Here is a 27,065-nt window from a genome sequence, read left to right as displayed (position 1 = left end):
GCGTGTGAGCGTGTGAGCGTGTTCTCCTTAATATTTCCAACATGGAGCCTGGAAACACAAAAAAAAACCCCACTCAGGTATTCCACTCATGTGTTGTGTAAACACAATCTGCTTCACACGAGGAGAAAATAATGAAAGTTGTAAAAAAGTTTGGAGGTAATTGGTGTATTTCATAACCCAATGATGCAGGTCCTCAATGTGGTGTCAAATACATACAGAACTGTTAAGTGTGTGTGTGTGTTTACATTTGGGTTTGTGTGGCAAGTGTCATGGCCATGGTAGAGTGGCTGCTAAATTTATTTTGTGCACGTGTGTGTGCTTGATTATGCTTGTGTGACGGAAAGGGCCTACAGTATTAATTTAAGAATTTCTAATTTTCAACATCCCCGCCAAAACCAAACCAAACCAAAAAAATATGCCGTTTAGTCAGATCACTCAATAATAAACAGAATAACAGCTGAGGTTAACACACAGAGACGAGTTCGGGTCTGAGGTGAGTTGTCTCACACGCACAACAAGAATGCTTAATAGATGGCCCCGCAGCTGAACCTCTGCCGGGTTGCACGGAGCGGCACAGATTGCCTGACAGTACAGGTCCCTGGAGCGCCGTTGAGAGTGTCCTCTCACCCTCTACGCTTAATGGAATAGCTCTCATTGTTTTATGAAGAGCCAACCCAGAGAAAAGGTAAATTGCAGGGTTAAAAAGGGAGCAAGAGGCAGGGCGCAAAAAAAAGAAAAAGGAAGAGACGGAGCCAAAGGGAAGCAGAGAGGCAGGTCAAAGAACAATTTGGGATAAAGCAATCAATGTAATTTCAAAGGTAGCTTGTTAAGAATAGGAGAAGCAGCTAAGTGGGATATATTTGAGAAAGTACAGCGTTATCTGGTCCATCTATGAGCTCTGATCGCGGATTTATGGCTGTGACCTTTACTTCATGACCTTTAAAGGAGGCAGACCTGGGTACAAGGGGAATGGAGAGAAAGGTGGAACTTTTCAGTACAATGTCTCGACTTACTTTCTTTCATACACTTTGTTCTCATTCTATCTGTCTCTATCTCCACCTGCCTCCTTCTCACTTCATCCTTGGAGTCCTACACGATATCTTTCGAGTCATATGCCCCACCATCCACACTCACACCCACAGACACTGCACACCACATAATATGTGTGTGCGCATGTGTGTGTGTGTGTGTGCTCACCCATAACCCAAGGCAATTTCTTCTCCTTTTTAGGAGGATTTCATCAGAGTCCAACCACATTACTGGGGAGGGTGGACTTAATAGTTTCTGAAATCCCACTTTATTCTAGTTAGTATGAGGGGGTATCGACTGGGTCCTGGCATTAAAGAGAGAGGAGCCTCGTGCCGGCCTGCTCAGGCAAGCCAATCAATGCCCGCTATGGATTGTCCTGTCCGGGTGCTTCATAAGTATTTGGCTGCTTTTAAATGGCAACTCCATTTAACAGGCAATCACTGCTAACTGCCTTTGTTCCCCGAGCTCAATACATGGGGACAATCTATTCCAGGCTGACTGTTAATACAGCATCATGAGCAGTCCCCTGATGCAGAAAATGGTCATAATTAAAGATAAAACCTTTGATTTGAGTCTTCGTGTTGAACTGAGTAACGTTGTTAAGCTCGCCCGGCTCCCCACCTCTTCCACCACAAACAAGATGGTGCGCCGTCTTTCTCTAAAAGTCCTTTGTTGACTTTCCCCCCTCATCGTCTGTTGGTTGAGACATATGATAAAATGCCAATCGGGGTGAAATGCCTGTTAATTTAGCCACTGCCACGGTTTAGATTGCACTATTTGTATTCATAATGCATGGCTTTATTGATGCAGCGATTTGTTAGAGGGCAAAATTCTACAGTGCAACTTGAGTGAAAATATGTTCATTAATCTACTGAGCAGGACTCAGTGAAAAGCATTTCATATTCATAATCTCTTACTGGGTTTTTTTGTCCTTCCTCACTCTGTCGGCACAATACTACCGAGTGAGAAATGTCAGGTCATATCTCCAGGGTGTGTCGTGCTGGGCGTGTGCGTGCGTTTGCGAGCGAGAGCCTTTTCGTGCATGCACGTATTGTTTTATCAGTCAACCCTTTTCTTTGCCTTCGTCTCCCGTGGGTAGACTTAAGAGTGTCGCATCCCGCTCCCTCATTTGTTTAAGAGGAAATCACTGTGACAAGTTTGTTTGGGGCTCTTTGTGCTGCTGGAGAAAACATTGTCATTGTGTGTCATCATGCCTTTTTTTCCCCACCCCTTCCCTCCTTGATAGATTATAATGTGGCAAACAGACAGTTTTGCGTTAGAGAAGTGGGATTTAGAAAGATACGGGAAAGTTGTAAGGGAAGCCAGGAGTTAAAGGCTTTTTTTTCCCTTTAAATGGCATTTATGGGGTACGTTGTCTCAGCATGGGTGCAAATTATCAAATGGAATCTAGTGATTTTTAAAGAAAAGTTTTGATTTCGTGGCATTTAGGAGATATTAAATGGTCCCAATTTGGTGAAATTGTCTTAATATGGGAGTCAGTTAAAAGGAAGAAATGAACATTTTGTGGAAAATTGATGTAGTCTCAGGCCTATCTGTTCATCACGAACCACCAGCCATTTGGCTAAGATTAGCATCAAGCCAGGAAAAAGCTAGCTTCGCTGTACAATGTGCAAAACTGTCTCACTCTGGTCCACAGTTTGTCTTTGTCCTGTCTTCCTCCCCTCACCCCTAACCAGTCGCAGCAGATGCCCCCCCCCCCCCCCCCCCCGAGCCTGGTTCTGCTGGAGGCTTATTCCTGTTAAAAGGGAGTTTTTCCTTCCCACTGTCACCAAGTGCTTGCTCATAGGGGGTCATCTGATTGTCGGGGTCGTCTTATCGTAGGGTTTTTGCCGTACAATATAAAGCACTTTGAGATGATTGTTGTAATTTGGCACTATACAAAAAAATAAATAAATGAATTGAATTCAAAACAGCTTATTACACGGGGTTATGCATGAGGCTTGTTTGTGCCCTATAGCGCTATAACTTTCTGGATTTTCTCCTGGATTCCTGGCCAACACGCAGTCACGACACTCCAGGAAGTCTCTTCTGCCTGGCAAGAAATATCACACATACCTTCTTGTAAAATGACAAAATGCAAGTTTTCGCACTCCACTTTTAGCATATAACATGTTATTTTGTGCAGTTTTAGCAGAACTGATTGATGGATATTATAACATAAGTGCCAAGTTAGCTGTTTCCCTGCTTCCAGTCTTTATGTTAAGATAACTGGCTGCAGTTTACAGCTCACATAGAGAAATATGGCATGTATAAAACATACACATATACATAGCATATATAAATATGTATATATGATATATGCCTCCAAAAGTTACCAGATAATATTAAAGTGAGAAAATGGCACTTTCCTCTATAATTGCAAATTCCCTTATCCAGAGCACCTCAAAACGTCCGCTCTGCCTTGCCTTAAAGTCACTCCTGAGTTGAGGGTGCCCTTGCTATGCTAGTTACAGAACTTACTTGGCTCCAGGGTCGTAGATTCTGGTAAGGGTTTTTTGCATACGCCGAAGCGAAGGTTTATTAGTTCATAGACTGCCACCACACAGACACACGCATGCACGCACACACTCTGTCAAGCATAATCTCATTCTCTCATGAGAAAGCATTACTCTCAGGCCATCAGAATCCCATTACCTACACTGAATCATAAGTAAGAGAGAGAGAGTGAAACTGCACCCGAGAAAGAGAGAGAGATGATCGGGTTGGGCTCCATCCAGTAAGTGAATAAAGTGATCTATCCACCTCGGTCCACACACACACATATACACACACTAGGAGGCATCCCTCAGGTGCAGAGACATAAAGATGGAAAGGTGTGCATGGAAACTGACCTCCTGATTGGAATTGATTCCTGAACAATCAGCAGTGGCAGTATGCTACCATTATTTGGTAACCACACTGAGTGTGACTCATTGATCTATCATTACCATATGAGCATATGTGTGTGTGCGTGTGTTTGTGCGTGTGTGTGTGTTTTCATCTGTGCATCATTAATGATAAAACAAACATCACCCTGTTTCTCTCCCTCCCCCCCTCCCTCTCTCCTCTCCTGTCCTCTTCTCACAGATGGCTGTCCTAACTTGTGTAACGGTAACGGCCAGTGCACCATGGGCCAGCAGAGTTGGCATTGTGAATGTCAGACGGGGTGGAGGGGTCCTGGTTGCAGTGTTGCCATGGAGACCTCCTGTGCCGACAACAAGGACAACGAAGGAGGTGAGTTTGGGTGGGGGGGGCGTATAGTGCCTTAAGAATTCAATTAGCAAAATCTGCTTCTTCAAAGAAATAAAGTATGATGGAGAAAATAATAAATTAAACAAAATATAAAATTAAGGTCTCCTGAGAAGAGCCTTGACTGTGGATGGCAAAATTAAACTTTCCTAAGTGAAAGAAACAGATTATTCAAAGCTTCTTCTTCTTTTTTCGCGTCCCTTAGAGCATTTATCATTGCTCTTCTTCTATCAGATGGACTGACAGACTGCATGGACCCAGACTGCTGCATCCAGAGTCCCTGCCAGAACAGCCCCCTGTGCCGGGGCTCCCGGGACCCTCTGCTAGTCATCCAGCAGAGCCCAATGTCCCAGCCACGAGTCCGCTCCTTCTACGACCGCGTCAAGATGCTTGTGGGACGGGACAGCACCCACATCATCCCTTTGGAAAACCCGTTCAACTCCAGGTATGGCAGGAAATTCAACCGCTAGCAACTAAGGCCATATCTTAAGAATGTGACACAAAAGAGCCGTTCACAGAAACATTACAGATCTCATATTTTAAAATATGAGAATAATATGAAGTCACCGGTGAATATCTATACATACAGTGTAGTGATACTGTTCTACGCCCCACAAACTAGCAATACAAGCCAATGATGAAAGTAGGAATGCAGGATAAAAGCTTTGATCATTTACATTTACTTTGTCTTTCGTTGGTGTTGCAAACACTGTAACATTGTGTGGTGACTGTGCATGACTGCAAGTTTGCATTTCAGGCGAATCTTAAAAGATTTGACATTTAAGTGAAAAAATATGAGCCGTGGAAAATTTCCAATCTTTAGATTTCCAAAAACAAATATCAAATAGACTTTGAAATGGTTCGTACAGCTAGCCAAGACCTTAACAAATCCCACAGCCAATTGCTGGCAAGCCAAGATTCCCCATAGATTTAGAAGAGCTGTGAAGCGCTGTCCACTGTGTTGATTTTCCTCCGAATATATTTACACATGCCGACATCGGACGTTTCAAAGAAAATAACTTATCAAAGCGACGTTACCCTGAAATGTTTAAATGTTAATCTGCGTCTATTAGTTCTCGAGAATGCAATCTCTCGCCCGTACTTAACAATACGCGCACATACCCATCTATATTGTCATGGTTTGTTTACGTGATTGACACGAGCTCATCTAGACGGTGGGGGTAGCTGATTGTTTCTAATTAATGAGTGGTGGAAGAGCAGGGCAATAATTGAATGGGCAAATTGGATGATTGAAAGATGGAGAGATTAATCAAATCAGATGATGGATGGTTTGGGAAGACTGGTTTGACAGGCTGACTTTCGCTCCCCTCACTTGTGTCTCCTCTGTCTTCTTCCAGCTTGGCATCTCTAATTCGGGGTCAGGTGTTGACTACAGATGGAACCCCTCTGGTGGGGGTGAACGTGTCTTTTGTCAACTATCCCCACTACGGATACACGCTGACACGGCAGGATGGAATGTATGTACAACAGCCACCCAGCACTCCTTGCTGAAATATGGAAACTACCTCACCACATAGGCTCTGTTATTAAATCAGATTTGATTAGATTAGGTTAGAAAACTGATCCCACGAGAAGGCAGTGCTGTTGGTGGAACAAATAATTAGATACATGAAAGAAAAGGAGATTTCAAATAGCAGAGGAGTAAATGTATGTAACAAGAACAACACAACTGAGGATTGTAACACTAGAATCTTCTCTGAAGTGAAACTGCTAAAAAGAAAAACACATGTACATTATAGCAAATGCAGAGGAAGAAAGGGACAAACAAAGTGCATAACGCAATGTAGGGTTTAAATTCTTCCTTCTACTTCATTACCTCTTACTTCTTCCTCCTGTTAAACTTGATTTGATTTTGTGATTTCACATGTGATTTTCTTTTTCACTGTAGCAATCAAAGCAGGGTTGAATCAAAGCCTTAACAGCTTAAGCAATTTTGAATTTCTTAGGTTTTTTTTCTTCTTTGATAGCCACTTTCCAAAGACATTTAGTTAAGTCATCTTACATGTCTTTTTAGTTCCTCTGCAGGAATTCCAGCTTCTCGGCTGCTTTGATTTGACTTCTCTGTCCAATTTCCCCCCCAACAACTTCTATTGAATTTAAGTCTGGCTGACATCTCTAACATGTTATTTCAAAATTTGATTCACTGGTTCTTCAGCCTGATCTCCACGCATTAAAAATACATTTTTCTCCCCTCCCTGTCTTCTGTCATATTCTTTAAGCAATCGCCTTTTATCATTTGTTTCTTTGCAGCGTTTTCTTCGAGAAATATCCGAACTTCTTGTAATGTTTAATTGACCTTGAATTCCAGACGCGGTCTTCAATGAACACGTCTGCCTCTGGTCTTGTTTGGTCTCGCGGATTTTATGTTATTTTCTTCCAGTTGTTAGAGGCTCTCGCAGCTCCTCACGCAGCTCTGGCCGTTTCCCATAAGACGTGTCAATTGTGTGCGTGCGTGTGTGTGTATGTGTGTGTGTGACCTTTTCCTCTACTAATCATTAACCTACAGCTGTTACCCATAATTTAGTGACAAAGGGTAAAAGGATAACATCTAATAAAATCACTTCTGTTATGAGACGTGTGGTCTAACGTCGCCTTGTTCATATTTCAGAGCAGACCGATGGCTAGGTTGGCCTTCAACTTGTCACCTTGTTGTGGTCTGTGTACTGTTTTTTGGACCGTAATTAATAATGTCAGAATATTTATTTCAGGTGTTTTGTTGTTGTGGAGTAATTGCTGTGTTAAGCTCTGTTTAGGTCCAAGTAACTTGGCCTGTCCATCCACCACGGCACTCCCCATGTATACCTCATTCCCGTCCTCTTCTCGCAAACCTCTCCAGGTTTGACCTGATAGCTAATGGTGGTGCATCACTGACCCTTCGGTTCGAGCGCGCCCCCTTCCTGAGCCAGGAGCGCACCGTGTGGCTGCCCTGGAGCCAGTTTTATGCTATGGACACTCTGGTGCTTAAGACAGAAGAGAACACGATCCCAGGCTGTGACCTGAGCGGTTTCGTCAGGCCTGACCCACTTGTGATTGCATCCCCTCTCTCCTCCTTCTTCAGCTCCAAGCCAGGGGAGAAACCCATCATACCGGAGACACAGGTGCAGTACCACTGACCTCTGGCTGCCGGCTAATCTTCCTTCTGGTTCCCTCGCTCTCTTCCCACTCTCCTGTATGCTTATCTTTTTGTAGCTCTCTTTCTCCTTCCGCTTCCATAGTTCCCCCATTTTATTCCCTCTTTCCTATTCCTTTATTTCTCCCATTGTTTTTTTGCCATTTCTTGTCCTTCAGCCATCAGTGGAAGCGTGACCCCCATTACTCCCTCTTTCTCTAATCCTCCCTAATCCCTCTCTCCCGCCATCCTCTCTTTGTCTTCCAGGTGCTGCATGAGCAGATCGAGGTGCCTGGCACAAGTTTAAAGCTGTGCTACCTAAGCTCCAGGACCCAAGGTTATCGCTCCCTCCTCAAGGTCACCATGACTCCAGCTGTGGTGTCCATGGGCCTTCTGAAGGTTCACCTGATGGTCGCGGTGGAGGGCCACCTCTTCCAGAAGTGGTTCCACGCCTCGCCCAACTTGGCATATACCTACATCTGGGATAAGACAGATGCATACGGGCAAAGGGTCTACGGGCTTTCCGAAGCTGTCGGTAAGTGGAAGGGATGGATAGAGGAAAAGCTGTGCTGGCGGGCACAGATCATTTTTTTCTCCCAGCCTTGCACACCCTGAATACATTAGACACTTTACCACTAAGACAGCACTGGTTATGACAGAGGGAGTGGGGCTAATTAGTGAGCCTGAAGGGGAGATAATACACCAGAAACCCAGCTTGGATCCACTTCGCAATATGGCCCCAGTGAAGGGCTCTTTTTTTTTTTTCCATATGTCTATTTTTCATTGAAGCCGCGTTTGGTTCAGTCAGCCAGCCGTAACTGTGGTGAAGGGTTATTAACCATCAGGAGGAGTTAGCAGTTAACTACTGGAGCAGCAAGCAGGAGTCCAGGGGAGCCTCAGTGCTATTACATTCTGCTGTCACAGTCGCTCACAGATGCTGTCAGCCAAACACTGCTGTCAGGCCACAGATGCAGTGGACATCTGGGGCTTCAGTGTGGAGGGGCACACTGTTTGGAAAATTGCATTCGCTGAAAGATCTTAAATGTCCCTTGAGTAGGAGCAATTTTCCAATTCCTGGAGAATATAAAGGACATACGTGGCTGATGATTAGGTTATGTTTTGCTAAGCATAGATACAGACACAGGTATACTGCATTACTGCTTGTAGTGAAGCTGAAAATGTGCTGGCAGCAGCACTCTCTTTGACTCAGGAGGGAGATGATGTGTTAACACACTTTTTTCCCTTTAACAAGCAGGAACACAACAGCACACCCATGAAAAACCCCCGAAAACAAGCACGTAACACAAACACTCTCTGAGTAGTCTTCAAAAATACACCTGATCGCAACTAATTTCCCTTAATTGTTCAATTTATTTACTCAAATTAACCGTGGCTCAGTCAGGACGCGAACACGATCAGGGCATTATTTTTCCACGAGCAAAGTTTTTACCGTTGCAGCCAGTGTGGCCTCCAGGTTTAAAGGGCAATCTTTCCAATTAGCAAGCTTTTTAATTGATTTAACAGCATGCCAGAGTGTTAGTAAGGTGCGAGTGCAGGTTTTGGTACAGGTGCTAACTAGCTTCTCTGTGTTTCACACCTTAAATGAACTTGGGATTTTGATGAAGTTTCACAGCCTCTCTTCCTGTGTTGTTTCTTAAATGATTCTTTGATGTTTTCTCATCCCTTTATTTTGCACGTTCCCCTCCACCCAACCCCACCCCTCTCGTTTCTCTTGCCTCTACTCTTTCCTGCATGTAGTGTCAGTGGGCTATGAGTATGAGTCATGTGCCAGTCTCATCCTCTGGGAGAAGAGGACGGCCCTCCTGCAGGGCTACGAATTGGATCCCACAAATCTGGGCGGCTGGTCGCTCAACAAGCACCACATACTCAACACACGCAGTGGTACGTATACACACACACGCTTACACACTGATAGTTATGCAAAAGCCTTTTCTGTTTGTCCCCTGTTTTGCCTTCCAGTTTATATTTAGCCCGTTCCCTGTGTGTAGCAGGTTTACAGTACTCAATGTGCTATTGTCTTGGTGGTGATGGTGGAGAGGGGTTAGACCACACTGCGCTTCCTCTAGTTGAAGTTGCCAGACTTTACCTGTCAGTGAGGATTTTCACAGGAAGTGTTGTCTCACCTAGTTTGACTCCCTCATCCACTAAAAGTGTGCACCGACCAATCAGCAGCAGCTACTAAAACAGAGACAGGTGGTGTGGTTGGCAGAGACACCTTTGCCAAAACTTAGTTTGGGATCACTTGAGTGGTATTCCATAAGCTGTATATAAAAGATAGATGATCTCACCTATTGGTTTGTGAACTCCAATTGTGAAGCCTTAATTTTAGCATTATGGCCATCGCCGTGTTGGCGCAGGATCAACTAGTGCCAGTAAGCTCGGTTACCAAGTCCGTGTCGTTTCCTCGAATAGACAGAGATAAATGTGAAATAATACTAGAATTTCATTCATTAAAACTGGAACCTCGGCTTCTTGGACATGAGCTGACATAATATTTGTCACCGCAAACCCAGTCGTGTTCAGTCCAGTTCAGTGAGTTGAATTAGCTGATAGCTACCAATTAAAGGGAACTGTAGTTTTGTTTTGGGGGTTTTTGGCACTTTTATGTTGGCTTCGTTTTTCAACCCTAGGGGTTGCCGCTTGGTTTGAACGAGCTAATTAGCTCACTATGCACAAGTTCAGCCGAGGCTAAAAGCTTCCAGGTATTAAATTTAAAAAAACATTGAACAAGTTAAATTTTTCATTCTTGATGGCTTCAGCAACAAGTTAAAGGAAACCAATTCTACATCGGGGTGGATGTGATTGGGGGTAGCTGATTCCACTGTTACCTGTGGAATAATGAGCCCTTATCTGCTTTTGATATATCTGTTTGTCTTTTGTTGTTCCCAGGCATCCTTCACAAAGGCAGCGGGGAAAACATCTTTGTGACAGAGCAGCCTCCGGTAATCACGAGCATCATGGGAAATGGCCGCAGGCGCAGCATCTCGTGCCCCAGCTGTAACGGCCTCGCGGACGGCAACAAGCTGCTGGCTCCGGTTGCTTTGGCAATGGGCATCGATGGCAGCCTGTATGTCGGGGACCTCAATTTTGTGCGCCGGGTCTACCCATCTATGAACACAACTGGCATCCTGGAACTGAGGTAAACCTCCAGATCTATGGGACAGTAAATTACGAATTAATAGAATAGTAATCAATAGGAAAGCAGTTGTGAATTTAGAGGTTTCTCTATGTTGCAGATATATTGAGGTAAGTCACCAGGAAAAGGAAAAATTGTGGATAAAGACTGGATGTTTTCAGTGCTTACAAGATGTTAGATGAAAGAAGTGAGGTGAGAGACTTGGACTGGCAAGAAATATAGACTGTGCTAGATAACATTTCCCCAGGGTGTTTTTACACATCTTTAAATGTTGCTCTTCACACCACTGCCAGCTTTGTGTTGCTCTCTGTAGGTTGCTCTGTGCAGACTGTGTGAATTAACATTTGTTTTGCTGTGCTTCTGTCTCCCTTTCTTTTCTTAAAGGAACAAAGATTTCAGACACAGGTAAGAGGCTCAGGATGAAAAATTAACAATGTTACGTTCCCCTAAAAGGGTCCAGTCGATGAAGGGGGAAGTAACAAAAAGTATCCGGGTCAGAAAAAAGAGTCAAGGAGGCAAAAGGGTTCAATTAAATAGTTGTATTAAAGTAGCTCAACTAAAAGAGACGCTATCACCATTTAAGGAAAACAAACAAAACTCAAGCGTTGGTCAATAAAGTAAAAAGTAAGTCAAAAAGAGAGCAGCTCACTATCTGCAACCACACAAATACACAGCTCACTAGCTGCAACCACACTAATGGCACTCTGGCCAAGAGCTCACCTTTCCCTGGGCTTAAATCTCTTTAATTACTGATGAGAGTCAGCTGCACAAAAGGGAAAGGTGGCACCTCAGGCAGAAGAGGTAGTGGGACACGCCCACACAGGCACCTTCAGGAGGAGGCCCTGCTAGGGCCGTAACAACAACATGCCAGCAAAGGAAAAAATAAATGCAAAAGCGCTTCAAAGTATCATTTACAATGTAAATCCAGGCTGATTTTATAATTATACCTGTTTTGGTTTTTTTGTCTTTTTTTGCTTCAGTAATAACCCAACCCATAAATACTTTATGGCTGTGGATCCGGTATCTGGAGCGCTGTTTATCTCAGACACAAACTCGCGACGGATTTACCGCGTGCGGTCATTAACCGGTGGTCGTCTGCTGTCGGATAATGCTGAGGTCGTGGCGGGGACCGGGGAGCAGTGCCTGCCCTTCGATGAGCGCTGTGGCGACGGTGGAAAAGCCACTGAAGCTACACTTATGAGCCCCAAAGGTGAGCCACTTAGGGGGAATTTCACGTCACAGTTAACTTCATATTGTTCAAATTGCATTTTCTTGTATTACAGTATAAAATGTGGATACAGACTCTTAAGACATCCTTCGAAATGAGTTTTGTTGAGGAGACCTCCACTTTGCGATCTACAGTTCAGTTCACAAGACATGTAATTTAAGGGGGCTTACATTTTCACTGATTAGTTTTTTTTTTCATAATGCGCCCATCTTATGACTCAACTAAAGCAGGACAGAGACAGAAGGAGGTTATAAACCAGGTTAATGTTAAACTTATAATGGGATTATTTTTGTGGATCATTGGATCTCAGAACACTGTGACACCAAACTGTCAAGGATGTCACACTGTCACATTTCTTGTCATGTGTGTACATGTAGCGCCACAGATGTTAGAATATATACACTGTGTGCATGCAAGAGTGCATGCATGTGTGTGTGTGTATGCACGGTTCATGAGATAAGATGGGACGATCGGGGAAGACAATGAACTGCTGATTCTCTCGCAGTCACGCAGTCAGAAAGCGTCAGTTCCTCCCTTTTCCTGTTTCTTCTCTTCCTCCAGCTCTTCCGCTCTTTTTCCTATTTATCTCCGTATCATTTACTCTGTGCACCCTTCGCTGTATCCTCCATCTGTTGTTTACTATCCCAGTGCATCTAGAAGTTATTTCTGGGCACACTTTACTTGAACAGTCACACCTCTCTGAGCGTCTGCTGTCTGATAGACTGACGGGGTGACACCAACCCAGTGATAAAGGATGAAACGGAGAGAGACAAAAAAGAGATCAAGAGGAAACCAAGGAAGGAAGAGAAGCGCAAGAGATCACTCGCCATTCTAGATGATCTGCGCGCCGTCTGCGGTTGCCCTCTAAGGGGAGTTCAGCTCGGCATCCCGATGACTCATCCCAAAACTAACATTTCTCAACAGTTCAATGCCCGTTCCATCACTGTGTTCCCTCTCATTCGGTGAAGCATTGAGCAATTGAGCGGCCCGGGCTGCTATTCATTTTCAGTGGCTGAAAGAGTGAAGTTTAATTGACTTAAAATGTCTATGGGTATGGCCCCGCAGTGTTTGAGTTATGAGTCGTCATTCACGGTGTTCATCTCCCCCCGCTGACAGGTATCGCAGTGGATAAAAACGGGCTGATGTATTTCGTGGACGCCACCATGATCCGCAAGGTGGACCAGAATGGCATCATCTCTACTCTGCTGGGGGCTAACGACCTGACCGCCGTGCGGCCTCTGAGCTGTGACACCAGCATGGACGTCAGCCAGGTGGGAGAGAAAAGGGGGGGGAAAGAGACAAAAGCCGATGGTGTGATTGATGATGATCTAAGAGCTCCCTTAGTGCTGAGCTATGATGACTCTGTGGAGTAGAGCCAGCCAGGAGGTCAGGGAGAAACTGATTTAGGGAGGGATTAAAGAGTCAATGGATAAATGAATGGATCAGAAGAAAGTGAACACTGCTGCAGTCACTTAAATGAATAAGAGACTTGTCTGAACCTTGGCACCCTTTCAGTATAGATACCGTCTCACAGATCGTATAACCTCTGTTTCTGCCCGTCAGGTGCGTCTTGAGTGGCCCACAGACTTAGCAGTGAACCCCATGGACAACTCTCTGTACGTCCTGGAAAACAACGTCATTTTACGCATCACTGAGAACCACCAGGTCTGTACATACAGGGCTGCAAACCCATTAGAGTGCACACTCACCATAGGCTTTTGACAAGATTTCGTCCCAATTAGCCTTCCTAAAGCCAATTTAGAAGTTAAAAGTTCAAATTCTAAGTTTTCTAAGTTTTGCAGGAAAATTACTGATTAATTAGTTCTAGGAAGATACTACTTACTACTTTGGAATCTTATGTTGGCATCCTACTTTTTTGGATCATCAATACTTTCTGCATTTTTTCCTAAAGGTGAGCATTATAGCAGGTCGGCCTATGCACTGCCAAGTGCCGGGCATTGACTACAGCCTCAGTAAGCTGGCTATACACGCCGCCCTGGAGAGCGCCACAGCCATCGCCTTGTCCCACACCGGCATCCTGTACATCGCCGAAACGGATGAGAAAAAGATTAACCGAGTGAGACAGGTATGTGGTTGTCTGGTTGTTTCTTTGTTCAAAGTGTGGGTGTTTTTATTTATTTATTTATTTATTTATTTATTTATTTATTTGTTCATTTATTTATTTTTAGGTGAGCACTAATGGAGAAATCTCTCTCCTGGCCGGTGCTGCCTCTGACTGCGACTGCAAGAACGACGTCAACTGCAACTGCTTCTATGGTGACGAGGGCTACGCCCCCGATGCTGGCTTGAACTCCCCAACTTCCCTGGCCGTGTCCCCCGATGGAACTCTTTTTATTGCAGACCTCAACAACATACGCATCCGAGCCGTGCGAGCGAACCGGCCTGGCCCTGCCCTCTCGAGCGTCGGGTACGTGGGATCGGCGCAGTACGAAGTCGCGTCTCCGAGGGAGCAGGAGCTGTACGTCTTCAACGGGGAGGGGCTTCACATCCAGACAGTCAGCCTCGTGACTGGGGAGCCGCTTTTCAACTTCACCTACAGCCCCGACGGCGAGCTGGCCATGCTGGTGGATAACTGCAACAATACTGTGAAAGTGAGGCGGGATGGGCTGGGCCAAGGAGGAGGAGCCGGCCTGCTCAGACTGGTGCTGCTGCCTGAGAATCAAGTGGTGACCCTTGCACTGGACCCCAGTGGGGGGCTGCGTAGTGTGTCAGCCTTGGGCCAAGAAGTGGCTCTGATGAGCTACAGTGGCAACACGGGCCTCCTGGCAACCAAAGCTGACGAGACTGGATGGACCACATTTTACCAGTAAGTGTGTGACACTGTGTGCATTGTCTTCTTTGAGTGCTGTCGGGTTCATTTCCATCAATTCCCGTCCTCCGATTCCTGCTTTCTCCTCGAGTTTCACACAGTGCTCTGCTGCCCCCAAGTGTTAGCTTTTATATCTACAACCAAACACCCCCACCCCCTTGCCAAACTGTTTTTTGTGACTGTTGGGTGTGCGCTTGATTTTCAACACACAGGTGGCACAAGTATGAACAAGTCTGCAATCTCCCATTTCGCAGGTATGACAGCGAGGGTCGACTGACCAACGTGACATACCCGACGGGCATGGTGACAAGTCTGCACCGAGAGATCGAGCGCTCCATCAACATCGACATTGAGAGCTCGAGCAGAGACGACGATGTCACCGTCATCACCAACCTGTCCTCGGTTGAAGCCTCATACACCGTGGTACAAGGTAGGGGACACGCTTAGCACATTCCTGGACACACAGAGGAAAAATGATCCGGAATTGAATTTTTAAATACTTGTGAAATGATATGGCACAAAGACAGGCTAATCCTGGGTTCAACTTATCAACATGGCACAGTGTAAATCAAGCAACTATCGTTCATTAGTCATTCTGAGTAGACTTTTAAGTAATCCTGATAACGGTGAAGCAGATCTGTTTATGTGGTATCATCGCCCTAATGAGATTCATGCAGGCTCTAGCACTGCTTTGTCTTAGCATTCAAAAAAACACAGCCGCCCTCTGATGCTGAATGTGCTCAGGCCTGCCGGCTCTAATTGAAAGTCTACTAATTTTCACTCAGTTATGTGCATGCTCCAGGAGATTATTTTTCTTTCCCCCTACCCACACCCAGCCCTCTCTCGCTCCCCTCTTAAGGAGTAAAATTACCAATATATAGTTAATCCCAGCTGGGATCATCCTGCTTTTGAATATCATCACAGCAAAATTCATTAACTCGTGTAGAGTGAATCCTCCTCATCCCTCAAGCTCTCTCCTTACACACAGACAGAAACACACGCACACACACATACTGACAGTTCCCATGATCCCTGAGCTTATTTGGTCTGTTTAGAGAGGTGGGGGGACAAAGACGAAGAAGAAGAAGAAGAATTCTCACGACACCCCCCCCCCCCCCCCCACTGACCGGTGCCGTGTGACAGACGTCTGAATCCAGACCAGACTCGTTACGGTCCAAAAAAATTTAGAAAACGTTGCGTCTACATATATGTTTAGTCGTCCACCTTTGTTGCGGTAGAGGAGAAGAGTTGTTCACACGGCTGTAAGTAATTTAAGGTTTCCACTGCACTGTGTGGGTTTGAGCACAGCTCTCTGCTGACATACTCACTTAACCGTCTCCCTCACTTTCGGCTCTTTCTCGCTCTCTTCATTAACTCCAGCACAGTGAATTCTCCTTGGCCCTCCAGCTCTCATTTCACCCTCTCTCTCTCACGCGCGCTCGCTATCCCTCTACCTCGCTTCTGTTTTATTACGAGGTTGTTCAGACAGAGAGAGCGGAGAAGATTTATCTAAAGGCTGTTGCTGCCAAGTCAATGGAAAAAGCTTCACTTGTCTGTTTGAGGCATTGTTAAAATGTGCCTGGAGCTTTATTACAAATTGGCCTTATGGATTACTGTCATTTATGGCAGGACTTCAAAGAGACAACCATCCAATCCCCTACCCCCTCACCTTTTGTAAGTGAAATAAAGAAAGCTCCCAACTCTGCATCTTCTCGATATTTCTGAGCTGAAAACAATTTAATCTCGCTTTTAATCACTTCATTGTGGTCGGGGGTGGGGAGGAGAGCTTGCTTTCAGACATCAGAGGGAAAATTTAGCCTCTGCATTAATCACGGGCTTATCTGTCTCTATTCTTGTTGAAGTCGATAAATTGGAGAGATGTTGATTGTGGAGCGATGTCTCTTTAGCCTGAGGATTTTTCTATTTAGAATAGCGCGCAGTTTGTGGGAAGGAGTCAGAAATCAGGTCCGCAAACGTTTAATGGACACGATCTGATTCCGACTGACGTAAGCCTCTGTGACTCGGATTTCCCATCGCCATCAGATGCTAAAGTGCCCGTTCTGTCGGATCTTTTCTGATTGGTCCGTCGGGTCTAAGCTTGGATTTTGTGCGGTAAAAAAACAGAGTAAATATGTGAATCTGTCAACACAGGCTGCAGTTTGCCTGACAGAATCAGCTCATCCAAACAGTAGAAAGCTTATGTAACATTTCCCAGACCACAGTGAAAATGCAGTACGGTTGAAAAGCAGTGCAAAGATAAAATGATACAACTTGTCTGATGGAACCTACAGTGTTTTTTTTATCTTTTCACCTTCTTTTACTGTACGTACAGTAATTTTCAGAGTGAATGATCCTATGTATCCTTGCCTGAAAGGTCATAAAACGTAATGTATTCTCCTCACCAGTGTTCATATCCTATCTATTGCCAATATCCTCTACATGAAATTAGTACCTTCACATTGCTATTCTGATTTCATAGATTATAATTTTTTTCTGTCTGACCTGAATCGAATACTTTCAGGTTTCGATTCGCTAAGATTTGGGTACTACGCTTCTTCTGAGGTACTGTCATTTGGATCTCAACACAAGAACTTAGGTTGCAGTTGAATAGTCAGACTTTCTCTTTTTCAAACCACTTTTCATTCACCTCAGTGAAAAAGCAAAGGAAAGGTGCAGAGGAGAATTTGCAAAGATGTAGGCAAAGAGACTGCACTTACACTAGTGTGCCAGGTAGAAGCTGAAATTGCCCAAAGATGGAGCACTTTCCACTTTATTAGTTAGATTGGAGTTTCTAAGAAGAATATCTTTTCCTGTCACAGCGGTGGTGTTGTCTTAAGAGATGTTGCTCCCCCTCCTGTCCACTCGTATTTTCTCTTTCTGTCTCACGCCGCTGAATCGACTTTAACCCATCCTTTATTGGGGCTTTCAGCATCTCTGGAGCAAAATTAAGTAATGATAATCCTAAAAGTTGGCAGTGAGTGCAGCAGCTCCCAAAACAAGGATATAAGCACACAACACTAAACTAAACAACCTTCCCTTTTACATTATTTTAAAATGGCTAATTAGCTTTATTTATATACTGCTTTTGTAAACTCATGGTGAAAAATACTTCACATGAGGCAGCAGCAGATTTAAATAAAGTGGAACGTTTCGAGTATTTGTTTTCGAAGTTTTCAAAGTATTTGTATATCAGCTCCAGATGTGGCATTAGGCTGACAGGTTAGCAGTCTAGTCATCACTTTGTTCTCAAGCATTATCTTCTTTCCTTTCATAGTCCGCTGTAGCCTGTGCTTAAGGAAGTCATAAAGGAAGCACTAAAGCACTTTAGTGTTTACCAGCTCTTATTATGGTCGCCACACCCATATTTCCGGGTGACTTCACTCATTGTGGAAGCTTCCCAAAAGACATTGGCTATTCAGTTGGAACCTGGAAGTCTTGTGTGCCTCTCGTCTTGTCTTTGATGCCGTGTCTGCTGGTGTCCCCCTACAGACCAGGTGAGGAACAGCTATCAGCTGTGTAACAACGGGACCCTAAGAGTGATGTACGCCAATGGGATGGGCATCAGTTTCCACACAGAGCCGCACATCCTGGCGGGTTCTGTCAGTCCAACCATCGGCCGAAGGAACATCACTCTGCCTACAGACAATGGTCTCAACTCCATTGAGTGGCGACTGCGCAAGGAGCAGACCAAGGGCAAGATCACTGTGTTTGGGAGGAAGCTGAGGGTAACCAATTTTACTAAACTGTCCACTGCTTTGTTAAAATCCACATGTGCAGTTCACTTAACTTACCTGACAAACGCCTTCCTTTTCTTTAGGCTCATGGCCGCAATCTCCTCTCCATCGATTTCGATCGCAACACCCGTACGGAAAAGATTTACGACGATCACCGCAAGTTCACGCTGCGCATCATGTACGACGCTCAGGGCCGGCCAGCTATGTGGTTGCCCAGCAGCAGCCTGGCCGTAGTCAACGTGTCGTACTCCGCCACTGGACAGCTTGTAGGGCTGCAGAGGGGAAGCATGAGTGAGAGGACGGAATTTGACCCCCAGGGACGCATCCTGTCTCGCTCTTTTGTAGACGGGAAGGTGTGGAGCTACAGCTATCTTGACAAAGTGAGTGCATTTATCTTCAACACTGTCATCCGCAGAGTCACATCCAGAGGAAGGCATTAGCAAGAAAGTACAGTAATTTGGATTGTAGGACTGAGTGAAATAATACATCATTTTTATGGTTATGAAGGTTCAGATTTGTCAGGGGAGAGAGCAAATTACTCCTGGTGCTATTTCACAGGAGACAAGTCACCCAGTGATAATGCTATTATATTAATCCGTATTTCACCTCCCTGCTCTGCTTCCAGTCCATGGTGCTGCTCCTGCAAAGCCAGAGGCAGTACGTCTTTGAGTTTGACGCCTCGGGTCGAGTCACAGCTGTCACGATGCCCAGTGTCGCTCGCCACACTATGTTCACGCACGTGTCCGTTGGCTATATTCGCAACACCTACAACCCTCCGGAGAGCAACGCCTCCATTATCCACGATTTCAGTGAGGACGGCAGACCTCAGGCCGTACATTACCTGGGCACCGGGCGGCGTGTCCTCTACAAGTACGGCAAGCTAACAAAGCTGTCGGAGATCATTTATGACAGCACCGCCGTCACTTTTGGGTACGACGAGACAGCCGGCGTGCTAAAGATGGTCAACCTGCAGAGCGGGGGTTTCTCCTGCACCATCCGCTATCGCAAAATGGGCCCGCTTATCGACAAGCAGATCTATCGCTTCAGTGAGGAGGGGATGGTCAACGCGCGGTTCGACTACACCTACCATGACAACAGCTTCCGGATTGCCAGCATGAAGCCGGTTATCAGTGAGACGCCACTGCCTGTTGACCTCTACCGATATGATGAGATCTCTGGAAAGGTGCAGAAGATTTGTTCTGGTTTGCTTTCCTGTTTTAGCAACGCTCTTTCCAAGTACTTGTAGCTTACCTTTCTTGCTTTTTCCTCCTTACAGATAGAACACTTTGGAAAGTTTGGGGTCATTTACTACGACATCAATCAAATCATCACCACTGCCGTTATGACACTGAGTAAGCATTTTGACACCCACGGTCGCATCAAGGAGGTCCAGTACGAGATCTTCCGTTCTCTCATGTACTGGATGACGGTCCAGTATGACAGCATGGGACGTGTGGTGAAGAGAGAGCTTAAGATCGGGCCCTACGCCAACACCACACAGTACCGCTACGATTACGATGGAGACGGACAGCTCAGTGGCGTCAAGGTGAGCAGAGAGGCTGGGATTCTAACCGTGCAGTGTGTCTTCATTAGAGGCTGAAGTATCCATAACTCTGATTTACAAACATCATTGTTTCTTTCCAGGTGAATGATTGGTCTACCTGGCGCTACAGCTACGACCTTAACGGTAACCTCCACCTGCTGAATCCTGGGAACAGTGCCCGGATCTTGCCTCTCCGTTACGACCTCAGAGATCGCATTACGCGCCTGGGAGATGTCCAGTATCGCCTGGACGAAGACGGCTTCCTGAGTCAGCGTGGGACGGACGTTTTTGACTATAACTCCAAAGGTCAGCTCCTGCGGGCGTACAACAGAGGTCCAGGAGGCTGGAGCGTTGTATATCACTATGATGGGCTCGGTCGCAGGGTGTCCACGAGGAACAGCCTGGGGCAGCACCTTCAGTTCTTCTATGCTGACCTCAACCATCCAACCAGGGTGACGCACATCTTCAATCACTCCAGCTCTGACATCTCGTCACTCTACTATGACCTCCAGGTGGGCGTGGTTGGTTAATTATAAGATCATCCTGTTTGTTTGTGGTACAGACTGATTAATCAGCACAAACATGATCCTGAACTAAAATGGGAATTTGTAACTGTCTATTGATCAGGGTCATCTCTTTGCCATGGAGGTGAGCAGTGGAGAGGAATATTACATAGCTTCTGACAACACCGGCACACCGCTAGCAGTCTTCAGCAGCAATGGACAAATGATCAAACAGGTATCCAGCTATGAATCACACCTGTTCCACATTTATTCCCTCCACCATCCGCATTGTTGTTTATATTTGACTGATCTGCTTCTCTTACCCAGGTCCAGTACACCGCCTACGGCGAGGTGTATCTGGACTCTAACCCAGAGTTCCAACTGGTGGTGGGTTTCCACGGCGGCCTGTACGACCCCTTGACAAAGCTGGTCCACTTCACCCAGCGGGACTACGACGTCTTGGCTGGGCGGTGGACCTCACCCGACTACAGCATGTGGCCCAAGATAGGAAAAGATCCCGCTCCCTTTAATCTGTATATGTTCAAGAACAACAACCCACTCAGTGACATGCTGGATGTTAAAAACTACGTCACAGGTAGATAGTTACAAATATTATGTGGGCCAAATGGTGAAATGTGTTGTATGAATATTTAGCCCTTGTACTCTGTCTCAGATGGTTGGCTGTGTTTCTTCCTGGCATATTAAAAAGCAGGGAAAATAACGCTTCTAGTTTACTTAACAAGCTCATCTTAGCTTATGTCCTGAGACTGTCAGGAATCTCTAGTGTTCAGCAGAACAGATTGTTGTGGACTAGATAGTTTATGCTAGTAACAATGTACTACAGATGGCACGGACGAGATAAGTCACAAAAGCAAACACGCTTTCAGTTTTTTGGTTTTTTGTTATACTAAAACCACTGCTTCATTTGCTACTGTGTTTAACTTTGTCATTCAGCAAAAGTAATTTCCCCTCGTCTGCTTGCTGTAGATGTGAAGAGTTGGCTGGTAATGTTTGGCTTCCAGCTCAGTAACATAATCCCAGGGTTCCCTCGACACTCGCTCTACTTTGTGGAGCCACCGTATGAGCTGCAGGCCACCCAGCACTGTGAGAACGGACAGGTACACCTATTTAAAATATATACCCACTCTCATTATTAAATCAAATATTGACCATTTTCTTTTAAATCTAATATAAATGTGCCCTGTATTTACTCATTGCAGTCAGCTGTGTGTTATTACATTATCATCTCTTTCAAAAAAGTGACAAAGCTTTTCTTTAACTTTTGCTATATAGCTCATAACCGGCGTGCAGCAAGCAGCTGAGCGCCACAACCAGGCCTTCATGGCCCTGGAGGGTCGTCTGCTCAACAAGGAGCGTCGCAGGCGCAAGGACAAGCCCGGCCACTGGTTCGGCACCAGCACCCCCATAATAGGCAGAGGAGTAATGGTGGCGCTGCAGGAGGGGAGAGTGGTGGCCGGCGTGTCGGCGCTGGCCAGCGAAGACAGCCGCAAAGTGGCTCTGGTGCTCAATGGTGCGCAGTACCTCGAAGGCACGCATTACACACAGGATGGAAAGGACTGCCACTACTTTGTGAAGGTAGGCTCTGCTGACAGCGACCTGCTGGCCCTGGGGCTCACAAATGGGCGAAAGTCACTGGAGAGCGGAATCAATGTGACAGTGAGCGGGCGGTCGAGGAGAGGAGTGACCGTGGAGTTTGCAGTTCCGTCATTATTACTGAGCGTTCGGTACGGGCTCGCTGCAGACGTGCTGGACGAAGAGAAGGTAAGACTGTTGGAGCTGGCCAGGCAGAGGGCGCTGGCGGGGGCCTGGGCCAAGGAACAGCAGCGAGCTAGGGACGGAAAGGGAGGCAGTCGCCTCTGGACAGAAGGGGAGAGACAGCAGCTCCTAACGACAGGTCGAGTACAGGGCTATGACGGCTACTACGTACTGCCTGTGGAGCAGTATCCAGAACTGGCTGACAGCAGCAACAACATCCAGTTTCTCAGACAGAACGAGATGGGCAAGAGGTAACAGCCCACTGGAATGGCGGACTCTTCCCACTCTCTCCCACTTTCACATCTCGAGATTTTGTCCCGGTTCCTTTTTTTTTTCCTCTTACCCTCCCTCCTCTTAAAACCCATGGAGATTTAACCAACAAACGGGGTTATTCACGGAACGCTGCAGGGACTTTTAAAAAAGAATGACTTACCAGACAACACATTGTTAATTTTACTGCCACAGGCAAAAAAATAAAAATACAAATAAAAAATACAGTTTAGTCAGTCAGATTTTTTGTTCTGTTTTTTTTTTTCTTTTGAAAAAACTTTGAACAACTGAAAAAGCACTGAAGAACTTTGAGAACTGTTGCTTAATGAGTAAAAAGATTCCCCTTTTTAAAAAAGATAGTGATATTTTTGCCCATATTTTTTGGGTCACACTGAGAGCGTCCATGACAGCTACTGGTAACACGGAGGGTTTGCACTGCGGTGGCTTCTGCGATCGAGGCTTATCTGTCTCTAATCGACGCTAGAGGCAAAAAAAACAAAAAAAAAAGGGACCAAAGTGGAGGCAGATACACTCCAGAGTGCCGCCATTAAAACTGCTCATCAAAAGGAGGACGTCGTGCACAGCGACAGACACGGCAACGCTAAGAGTTGCCCACCACTATGAGTCGTCTCCCTGTCTCAGGCCTCCCATTGTCCACGTCGGACACCCAACCAAGCAACACGCGGGCTAACGGCATCCTTGAAAAATCCACGCTGTTAACAGACTACGAAGTAAACTTTTTAACAAAAACAAAGTCAAAAAAATGTGATGGCTATATTTGTGGACAGTGGTGTCACACGGCATTGTTTATTTTGAAATGGGGAAAAGAATCATACTACTTACATATGTGTCCGACTACACTGAATTTCAGGATGTTGCGTATACTGTAGATGCCGTAGTTTTGTACGTTCCAGTCGCGGTAGAATTGTGAGACTTTCACATAAGGCACTTCTGTACAGATGATCAAACACACCGATCACAGAGTCCAGACAACATGCTTACGTTAGTATTTATTTGATTTTCTTCTTCTTTTTTTTAATTTATTTATTCTTAGTACTATATGACAATCATGAATGAGTCACCAGTTCTATTCAATATGAACATTAAATGGATGAGTTTATTTTCTTTTGTAAGATATGTAAGAAATTGTTCATTTTTGGGGTTTTTTTGTATTCATTTCCGTTTGCTGCCAGGGCAAATAATAGTCACTCTCAAAAAGAATAATTTATGTAATAAAGTGTTTTAAAAAAAAACAGTTTATACTTTAAATAAAGTCTTTAAAACTGTGAAATCTGTTTTTTCGAAATATATTTCGATGTACAGTGTATAGACTTACCTTTATGCAGCACAGTAGAATATTGTTCAGATTATCAAGTTTTATATTTCTAAGAGGAAGTGGCTTGTAATGTGCAAAATCTTTAGCTGGTCTTACTACTCTAGAGTTTTGTGGCACTCTAATACTCCATATCTACAATATCGACCCCCCCACCCCACCCCCAGTTTGTTGTTTTTGACTGGGTTTTTTTTTTTCTTTTTGTTCGGAAGCTGTCCTAGATCCCAACAGCAGTAGCAGTAATGGATCCCTCTCACTGTGAAGAGACTCGTGCTGGATGTCATAATGTACCAAATCAGTATTATCAAAGGATGATTCTTATACATTCGCTGAAAACGAGACTCTTCTGAGAAACCTTATCAATAAAACATAATTGTTTACTTCAGCCGAGTGACGTGTACTTCACTTTCATCCCACTTTTCCGTTTGAAGACTACCGATGTTACTCATACGGAACATCCTCATTATTTTATGACATGCATTCGTATTAGTTGTGTGATGCTGAAATGCATTTCAAAGGTATCTTTGAGCTTGTTGCTGGTACTGGAAAGTTTCAATAATTAAAACGGGCAGCCCCCACCCAGCCCTTTCTTTGTTAACTGTACATCATTTCCTTAGGTTTGTTCAGAAAATAAGAGGTAATTAACAGCAGTGTTTTATAAACACACAGAGAGCTACCATTTCCCTCTCGTCTATGCTCTGTGGGGGGGTGGTGGGCTACATTTTTTATATCTGCTGCCTCTTGACACTTACTCGGGCATGTTTACATAAGCTAAAGTAGATGTGACAGCATTTTCAATGAAGGCTTAATTATAAAGGAGGAGCGTGCGGTCGCAGATGATATCGCAGTGCCTTTGATGAGGTTGCTTACAAATTTAAAAGCCCCCAAAAAACACAACCTCAGACTCGAACCTGCACTTTCATTCTTAGTCGCAATTCACCTGCCAGGTTTGACAGGTGAGGTGGTGGTCTCCCTTTTTTTTAGGGGTTTCTCACTGTTGCCCAGGCAATTATCGCGATAAGGCACAGGGCAGGATCTGATATATCGCCAGCTCAGTCAACACAGTTTAAAAAATATAACTCTGACATTTTCATGTCCATGCCACCATCAACTACTCTAGTAAATGTTCCCTATAAACATTAAAAATGTTTGTATTAATGGGTATTAGTAATGTAATTAAAATGTGTAGAATTTACTGTCCATTTACGCTCACTGCTCGCTCTTTTAGGTACAACTTGCCAGTACCGGGTTGGACTCCCTTTTGCCTTCAGACTTGCATCAAGTCTCCATGGCACAGACTAAAGAAGGTTCTGGAAATATTCTTCAGAGATGTTGTTCCAAATTGGCATGACAGCATCACAAAGTCCATAATGTAACTCTCCCATTACCCCACATCCCAAAGGTACTCTGTTGGCTTGAGATCTGGTCACTGTAGAAGCCATTTAAATACAGTGACCTCACTGTCATATATTTAAGAAAGTAGTTTGAGGAGATCTGAGCTTTGTGAAAAGATGATGGTTAAAGGGACAAACATGGTAAGCAATTATCCTCAGCTAAGCTGTGGCATTTAAACAGTGCTAACGTGGTACAAGAAAATATCACCCACACTGTTACACCAACATCAGGCTGAACCATTGATACAAAGCAGGATGAATCCATGGTTTTTTTATGTTGTTTATGGCAAATTCTGACCCTGTCATCTAAGTGTTGCAGCAAAATCAAGACTCATAAGACCACATGGCATGTAGCCTCAGTTTCCTGTTAATAGCTGACAGGAGTGATGCCTGGTCTGGTCTTCTGCTGCTGTAGTCCATCAACTTCAAGTTTTGGCATAACGTGCATTCAGAGATGCTTTTCTGCATACCACGGTTGTACAGAGTGAGTTTGTTAGGGAGGCAATAGTAACTCAACTATCAGCTATTAGGAGTCTAGCCATTCACGTTCAGCCTCTGACATCATCAAGGCTTTTTCCCCCACAGAACTGCTTACTGTATATTTTCTCTTTTCCAGACCATTTTCTGCAAGCCCTAGACATGTTCTATGGGAAATCTCAGATTAGCCCACCTGGTACTAACAACCATGCCACATTCAAAGTCACTTAAATCACCTTTCTTCCCACTCTGACCCTAGTTTGAACTAGGTCACGTCAGCCATGTCTTCAAACCTAAATGCTTTAAGTTTCCGTCATGTTATTGTTTGAATGCATATTAGCAGTAATAAGAACATAATAAATTGCAGAGTCAGTGTAGGTTACAGCAGCATAAGCACAAGTTAAACTTATAACTTTAAAAAGCTTTGTATCACATTTCTCATTAAGCTAGCCTCCACAGTATTTATAACTGTTTCAATTAAAAGACATTCAAACTATAGTTGATTCACATGTGAGCTCCCTGCTGTATCCCACAAATGAAGTGAAATACAGTGAAAACTGTCTAATGCTATGTTTAACGTGTAAAGTGATAGTTTTCATGCTCAAAGCTCACGACTTTTCAGTGATGGCTCATTCTTAGCTCAGCAGGCAGTTTGGGTGGGGAAAGAGTCTCCTTTTGTTACCACCAGTTGCAGTGAACTGGCTTAGCTGGCAACTGTAGTGGAAACATTAAGCAGTGGTGCTTGCAGGTGAGTTTCAGACTTATATTTGATAAAAGGTCACAAACAGAGTGGTAGTGTAACTGGGAAAATGTTGCTACAAGGGAATTTTAGCTTCACAGACTGTTTCCACAGTGCCCCCAAGTGGCCAATTAGAGAAAGCTCTTATAGGTGTAAGTAAAATACGGAAATTTACATTACAAATAAGTCTTCTTTATATTCTGAACATATATAGTAATGTTAATTTTGATTCATAAACATGGATAATAAGCAACAGATTGATGTTTCAACTGTGCAGTTTATTTTATTATTTCTTCTGAAAATTTAAAGGATCCTGCATTTCAAGTAACCATGGCTTCAAAGTCGCAATAAATATACTGACTGAGACTATGACAGTATTGTGGCAAAAAAGAAAATCACTTGAAGTACAAGTACCCTAAAAGTGTTTATGCTTGAGTAACTGTGCATCTTGTAATTTACCTCCTCCACAACTACTGGCTGCCAATTATGTCTCATTTTCTCCTCTGCTCCCCCCCTTCCTTTTATTTGATTGTAAGATATTTGGTGTTAAAAATAGTTAAAAACTCAGTCACCAACAGCCACAAATCTGCACTTTCATCCCTGCCTAAATCACACACACACATACTTCATTCACATTGCCCATTTAATTTAAAAAAAAACAAAAAACAGAGCC

At 44.5% G+C, this 27,065-nt stretch overlaps 1 protein-coding gene across 2 annotated transcripts in view; it reads left to right on the top strand.

Annotated features, from left to right (window-relative positions):
- tenm2a (teneurin transmembrane protein 2a) overlaps positions 1-24,141 on the top strand; it is a 108,492-nt gene extending 84,351 nt beyond the window's left edge. For both annotated transcript variants that reach the window (XM_006781739.3, XM_006781735.3), the window contains 23 exons: positions 4,117-4,263; positions 4,513-4,723; positions 5,637-5,756; positions 7,136-7,397; positions 7,676-7,943; positions 9,167-9,310; positions 10,319-10,568; positions 10,950-10,970; positions 11,546-11,775; positions 12,910-13,064; positions 13,357-13,458; positions 13,706-13,879; positions 13,983-14,620; positions 14,878-15,053; positions 18,113-18,348; positions 18,441-18,737; positions 18,983-19,540; positions 19,634-19,903; positions 20,002-20,412; positions 20,528-20,638; positions 20,731-20,998; positions 21,391-21,521; positions 21,697-24,141. In XM_006781739.3, coding sequence (XP_006781802.1) covers positions 4,117-4,263; positions 4,513-4,723; positions 5,637-5,756; positions 7,136-7,397; positions 7,676-7,943; positions 9,167-9,310; positions 10,319-10,568; positions 10,950-10,970; positions 11,546-11,775; positions 12,910-13,064; positions 13,357-13,458; positions 13,706-13,879; positions 13,983-14,620; positions 14,878-15,053; positions 18,113-18,348; positions 18,441-18,737; positions 18,983-19,540; positions 19,634-19,903; positions 20,002-20,412; positions 20,528-20,638; positions 20,731-20,998; positions 21,391-21,521; positions 21,697-22,434 — 5,918 coding nt within the window. In that variant the 3' untranslated portion in view covers positions 22,435-24,141. The remainder of the gene's footprint in view (positions 1-4,116; positions 4,264-4,512; positions 4,724-5,636; positions 5,757-7,135; positions 7,398-7,675; positions 7,944-9,166; positions 9,311-10,318; positions 10,569-10,949; positions 10,971-11,545; positions 11,776-12,909; positions 13,065-13,356; positions 13,459-13,705; positions 13,880-13,982; positions 14,621-14,877; positions 15,054-18,112; positions 18,349-18,440; positions 18,738-18,982; positions 19,541-19,633; positions 19,904-20,001; positions 20,413-20,527; positions 20,639-20,730; positions 20,999-21,390; positions 21,522-21,696) is intronic.
- The last annotated feature ends 2,924 nt before the right edge of the window (positions 24,142-27,065 follow it).

The sequence above is a fragment of the Neolamprologus brichardi genome, chromosome 2 (genome assembly GCF_056152115.1).
Source record: "Neolamprologus brichardi isolate AB-2024 chromosome 2, ASM5615211v1, whole genome shotgun sequence".
Lineage (NCBI taxonomy): Eukaryota > Metazoa > Chordata > Actinopteri > Cichliformes > Cichlidae > Neolamprologus > Neolamprologus brichardi.
This window is presented reverse-complemented; position numbering and strand designations above follow the sequence as displayed.